Source organism: Macaca nemestrina, chromosome 1 (assembly GCF_043159975.1).
Source record: "Macaca nemestrina isolate mMacNem1 chromosome 1, mMacNem.hap1, whole genome shotgun sequence".
In the NCBI taxonomy this organism is placed as follows: Eukaryota; Metazoa; Chordata; class Mammalia; order Primates; family Cercopithecidae; genus Macaca; species Macaca nemestrina.
This window is the reverse complement of record NC_092125.1, coordinates 214,212,578-214,217,717: the sequence shown is the minus strand read 5'-3', so window position 1 is coordinate 214,217,717 and position 5,140 is coordinate 214,212,578. Positions and strand designations below refer to the sequence as shown.

The following is a 5,140-nucleotide window of genomic DNA, read 5'->3' as shown; positions in this document are numbered from 1 at the left end:
ACTTCTCTGAGGTTTCAAGTCTGTTTCCCATTTGTGGGGCCTTTGGAAGGAAATAGTATGTCTCCTCCCACCCTCTGCTCATCTGCCCTTCCACATAAACCCCCGGCTGAGGCCTGCGCCTGGCAACCATGGAAAGTCATTTCCTCCAGCCAATGCCTCCCCCATGTTAAGAAGCAGACGTGGTGGAGAGAAGGCACAAAACACCCTTGCGACTTGCAGGGTGGGGTGGGAAAGGTGGGGTTATTGGTGAGGACCGTTGCATTTATGGGGCCTCTTATCTTTATGACAAAACCTCACTAGGACTTGAGATGCAATAACAAAGAAAGTAACATCCATAAAGATCTATTTCTAATGTGTGGGCCTGAGCAATAGGTGGGCAGCTGGCCCCGCCTGTATGTGGACTGCAGTCCTTGTAACCCCGAGTTTTGCTGCTGAGTCAGGGCCTGGTGGCACGGAGTGGGGAGCTCTTAGTGAAGATGCTGGGAGCCCCAAACCCTGCCCTCTCCTCCCCTCCCCAACTCTGCCAGCTAAATGTGGGACTACCGCTGCAGCTTCAGAAACACCATCCCTTCACCCACATTTTGTCTCCTCAACCCTAGGGTCAACTCCATGGGAGACCCAAACAACCAGGACACTTGCCGAGGCTAGGCTGGACAGGAGATGCAGTGTTAGAGGAAGCACAGTGGGACCTCCCCGTGGACTCCAAGCTCCCAGGAGGGAAAATGTGTAACAATGGGAAATGTGAACCAACTGCTGCCCCCAACACACACACACACACACACAAAAAAAACAAAGGAAAATAAGAAAACAAAACCAGCTACATAAATTGCAAAAAAAAAAAAGGAATTCCAGTTCTATTCTACAATAGCATCAATACTGCAATACTTTCATCAAGTTATATAAAGAAAAACCAGGAACATTGGCATAAGAGGAACAGGAGCTTCCCCCATCTTGTCGTGTTCAAGTAGTTTGTGTCTGCTCCCCCAGCCCCCAGCAGTTTAGCTGTGCTATCCCAAGGGCAAGTGCAAGCCTGTCATCCAAGCGTGTAATTCTTGACCCAGGCTGGCCATCTCGGCTTTGGCTTGCAAGTCCCGCTGGCATGTGATTTCCCAAAGGAGCCAGTCTTAGTCCGTAACCCCTTACCCTGTTCATTGTGGAAGTCCGGGGGCCCAAGGGCAGAAAGGGCTGCAGGGGCAGCCTCATCAGAGGGCACTCAGGCAATGGAAGAGATGTGGCTGTGTTTCTGCTCTCTGCAGAAGAGAGTCCTGGAGGAGGGCCAGCAGCTGCCCCGGCTGCTGGGGAGGCAGCAGAAGAGGGTGGACATCAGCAGGGCCAGGGCGATGATGAAGGTGAGCACCCACCGTAAGACACCCGGGTAGATGAAGGGCCCGATGAGGATGATGAGCAAAGCCAGCAGGAGTAGGTGTGCGGCCAGGCGCCGGGCTGCCACGTGGTTTGCACTTACTTCATCCTGTCCATCCTCTCCCACCAAGCTGGGGTGCCCTGCTGCCAAGTCGGCAGGACCCATCAGCTCCTGAGGACAGAGCGGCACCTCTGTGCATGGCTGGGCCAGCTGCCTCACCACCGCCTCGTGGTCACGCAGGCTGCAGATGAGGCCCCCGGGGACGGTGGTGACCTTGCGGCACAGTGGGCAGGTGATGGACCAGGTGTTGTCCTGCACGCATAGCAGGAGCTTCAGGCAGACGGCGCAGAAGGCATGCTGGCAGGCCAGTAGCTTGGGCGACCGGGGACAGCTGTAGGGCTCCCGGCACACCAGACACTCCAGGTCACATTCTGTGGAGCCATGATGACCCCCGGCGGGAGCCACAGCGGTGGTGGTTGTGGTGGCTCCTGCGGAGATGGGCTGGGGCTGTTGCAGGGTCTTGGTGCAGGCCATTCTGGGCACAGGGACCAGTGGGACACTGTTGCTCAGCACCTGGGCATTGGCAGAGAGTGTCAGCTGGCGCCGCTGGGACTTGGATGGAGTCTGCCTCTCCTTTTCACTCTGGCCAGGTGCCTGTTGACAACAGCTGTCTGACACTCCTCTTTCCCAGAGCTGCCCAGCTTGTTTCTTGGCTTACGTTGTCCCTTCAGTTATTATTATTTATTTTCTCAAATCCTAGGGTTAATCAGTAACTTGCGGGTCTGGAGACTTTGAATTGCCTGATAGGAGGGCAAAGTGGGCAGGGTCTAGTGAATCAGGACTTTCCTGTTGGGGCCAAGTGCCTGGTGGGTGGCTCAAGCTTTGGGATACATCAGAATCCAACTCTCTCACCCCCACTTCCCAGGTCCCTGAACCTTTTATTTTTTTTATTTAACTTTTTTTTTTTTTTTTTTTTTTTTTTGAGACGGAGTCTCTTTCTCTCACCCAGGTTGGAATGCAGCGGCGCGATCTCGGCTCACTGGCATCTACAAATCTGCACAATTAACAGACAACCCTATGAGTCGGACATAGGTGGATTGGGGGACCCCGCTTTCTCAGACGCAACCTTTTGGATGTCAGGATGAGTGGAACAAAGTTTGTTTGCGCTTGGAGCACATTTATAGGCAGGTGGCCTTGGGAATAGGAGGGGAGAGGTAGAAAAGTGAGTGGAAGGAGCACAAAGCCCAGCCCAACGCAGAAAAACAAAAACCACATACAGTGCACAGGTGTTTGGCACCTGCTACTGTATTCATTTCCTTAGAGTCACAGCTGTTGTATTCACAGTTACAGGTGTATGAGCCTCCAATCGGTGCCCTGCTGCACACTTCACGTGCCTAATCACAGGTGTCCTGTTGTGTGCTAGACATGCTGCGTATCCAGTAGTACTAAGAACAGCTGCCATTTATTTGGGCCTATCTAAGCCAAGCCCTGTGCCTGGGGTCCCCAGCCCCCATTTCCCAGAACCCTGATACAGCCTTGTAGGGAAGGCTGGGAAACAAGGGCAGGGTGTGGTCAGGGTAGGCTGCTGGCTGCCTGCCGAGGGCCCTTCCATGGGGCAGGAACTTGTGGAATCTACCAGCGTCCAAGGTCTGATTGAATCAATTTCATTGGTTTGTTTAGATGCAACTGGCCCCAGGCAGGTGACGTAGGCTAACAGGACTCATGTGGGGACAGGCAGATATTAGCAGCATAGCAGTTAGGAAAACGTGATTTCCTTACTTTGCCCTGGAGGGCAAATGGTGGGGCACGTGCACTCCCTCAAACAAATGTTTCATTCAGGCCACTCTGAACTCAGAAGCCCGTGTAAAGGATCCTTTGGTGCTCATGTCACCTGCCAAGGGCCACACAGAGTCCTGTGCCTCTGTTTCAGCTCTTTCCCTTACCCCAGTTGCTGGCACTGCAGGCCACCCTCTGTGTCCTGTAGTCGCCAGCCCCACAGAGGCTCCCTCCCTTGTGGGATGGGTAACTCCTGCCTCACCCCTCCCCCACTGTCTCTGAAATCCAGTTCTCTCACCATCCCATCCCATCTCATTTCTTCTCAACCTGTAGCTAGACCCTCAGTTATCTCTGTTAAAGGAAAATAAATCTTTGTATAAGGTGTAAGGAAGGGATCCATTTTCAGCTTTCTACATACGGCTAGCCAGTTTTCCCAGCACCATTTATTAAATAGGGAATCCTTTCCCCATTTCTTCTTCTTGTCAGGTTTGTCAAAGATCAGATGGCTGTAGATGTGAGGTATTATTTCTGAGGGGTCTGTTCTGTTTCACTGGTCTATATCTCTGTTTTGGTTGGTACCACATGTTCTCACTCATAGGTGGGAATTGAACAATGAGAACACTTGGACACAGGATGGGGAGCATCACACACTGCAGCCTGTCGTGGGGTGGAGGGAGAGGGGAAGGATAGCATTAGGAGATATACCTGATGTAAATGACGAGTTAACGGGTGCAGCACACCAACATGGCACGTGCATACATATGTAACAAACCTGCACATTGTGCACATGTACCCTAGAACTTAAAGTATAATAATAAATAAATAAAAATAATAAAAATAAATAAATAGGCCGGGCGCGGTGGCTCACGCCTGTAATCCCAGCACTTTGGGAGGCCGAGGCGGGCGGATCACAAGGTCAGGAGATCGAGACCACGGTGAAACCCCGTCTCTACTAAAAATACAAAAAATTAGCCGGGCGCGGTTGTGGGCGCCTGTAGTCCCAGCTACTCGGGAGGCTGAGGCAGAAGAATGGCGTGAACCTGGGAGGCGGAGCTTGCAGTGAGCCGAGATCGCGCCACTGCACTCCAGCCTGGGCGACAGAGCGAGACTCCGTCTCAAAAAAAAAAAATAAAAAATAAATAAATAAAAAATAAAAAATAAATAAATAAATAAATAAATCGTGGGGCCCCAAAATCACTAAGCTGAAGGGGAAAGTCAAGCTGGAAACGGCTTAGGGCCAAACTGCCTCCCATTCTATTCAAAGTCACCCCTCAGCTCACAGAGACAAATGCATATCTGATTGCCTTCTTCGGAGAGGCAAGAAGCTCAAAAAAATGCAACCATTCTTATCTACCTATGACCTGGAAGCCCCTTCCTCGCTTCAAGTCTTCACGCCTTTGCTTCAAGTTGCCCCACCTTTCCAGGTGGAACCAATGTTCATTTTGCATATGTTGATTGACATCTCATGTCCCTCTAAAATGTATAAAACCAAGCTGTGCTCTGTCCATCTTGGGCACATGTCTTCAGGACCTCCTGAGGCTGTGTCATGGACGCATGTCCTCAACCTTGGCAAAATAAACTTTCTAAATTAACTGAGACCTGTTTCAGACACTAAGGTATAGATACACATCTATATCACATTTTCCCCCAGATCAAGCTGAAGGGGGCCTTGGATCTAGTGCTGGGCATGTTTTTTCCCCCATGCCTAGCATTCTTTCCCCTTTTGTGGGTAACAGTTCTCTGTTTTCACTTTGGGCAACCACTGCCTCCCACTGTCATTCTGTGTGCTCATGGTGAGGGTGATCTCTGGCTCCAGCTCTCTGGAAGTGGGGACCTGATGCGATTCAGGACAGGTCAGTTAGCATGCTCTGCTCTGCTCTGCTGGCGGCAGCCCTTGGTTTGGGCAGAGGTATGTAATCTAAGCCAAGCCAATGAGATTCAATTCTGAGACTTCTGTTGGAACTCTTGAGAAGTTTCTCTTTCTGCTGGGTTTCCAAGTTA

The 5,140-nt window shown here is 51.2% G+C and overlaps 1 protein-coding gene across 1 annotated transcript; it reads right to left on the bottom strand.

Annotated features, from left to right (window-relative positions):
• Window positions 1–818: 818 nt before the first annotated feature.
• On the bottom strand, window positions 819–2,079 carry LOC105483104 (ring finger protein 186). The gene has a single exon (XM_011743750.3). The coding sequence runs from the start codon at window positions 1,895–1,897 to the stop codon at window positions 1,214–1,216; it is 684 nt and encodes a 227-aa protein (XP_011742052.1). The 5' UTR covers window positions 1,898–2,079; the 3' UTR covers window positions 819–1,213.
• Between the last annotated feature and the right edge of the window lie 3,061 nt (window positions 2,080–5,140).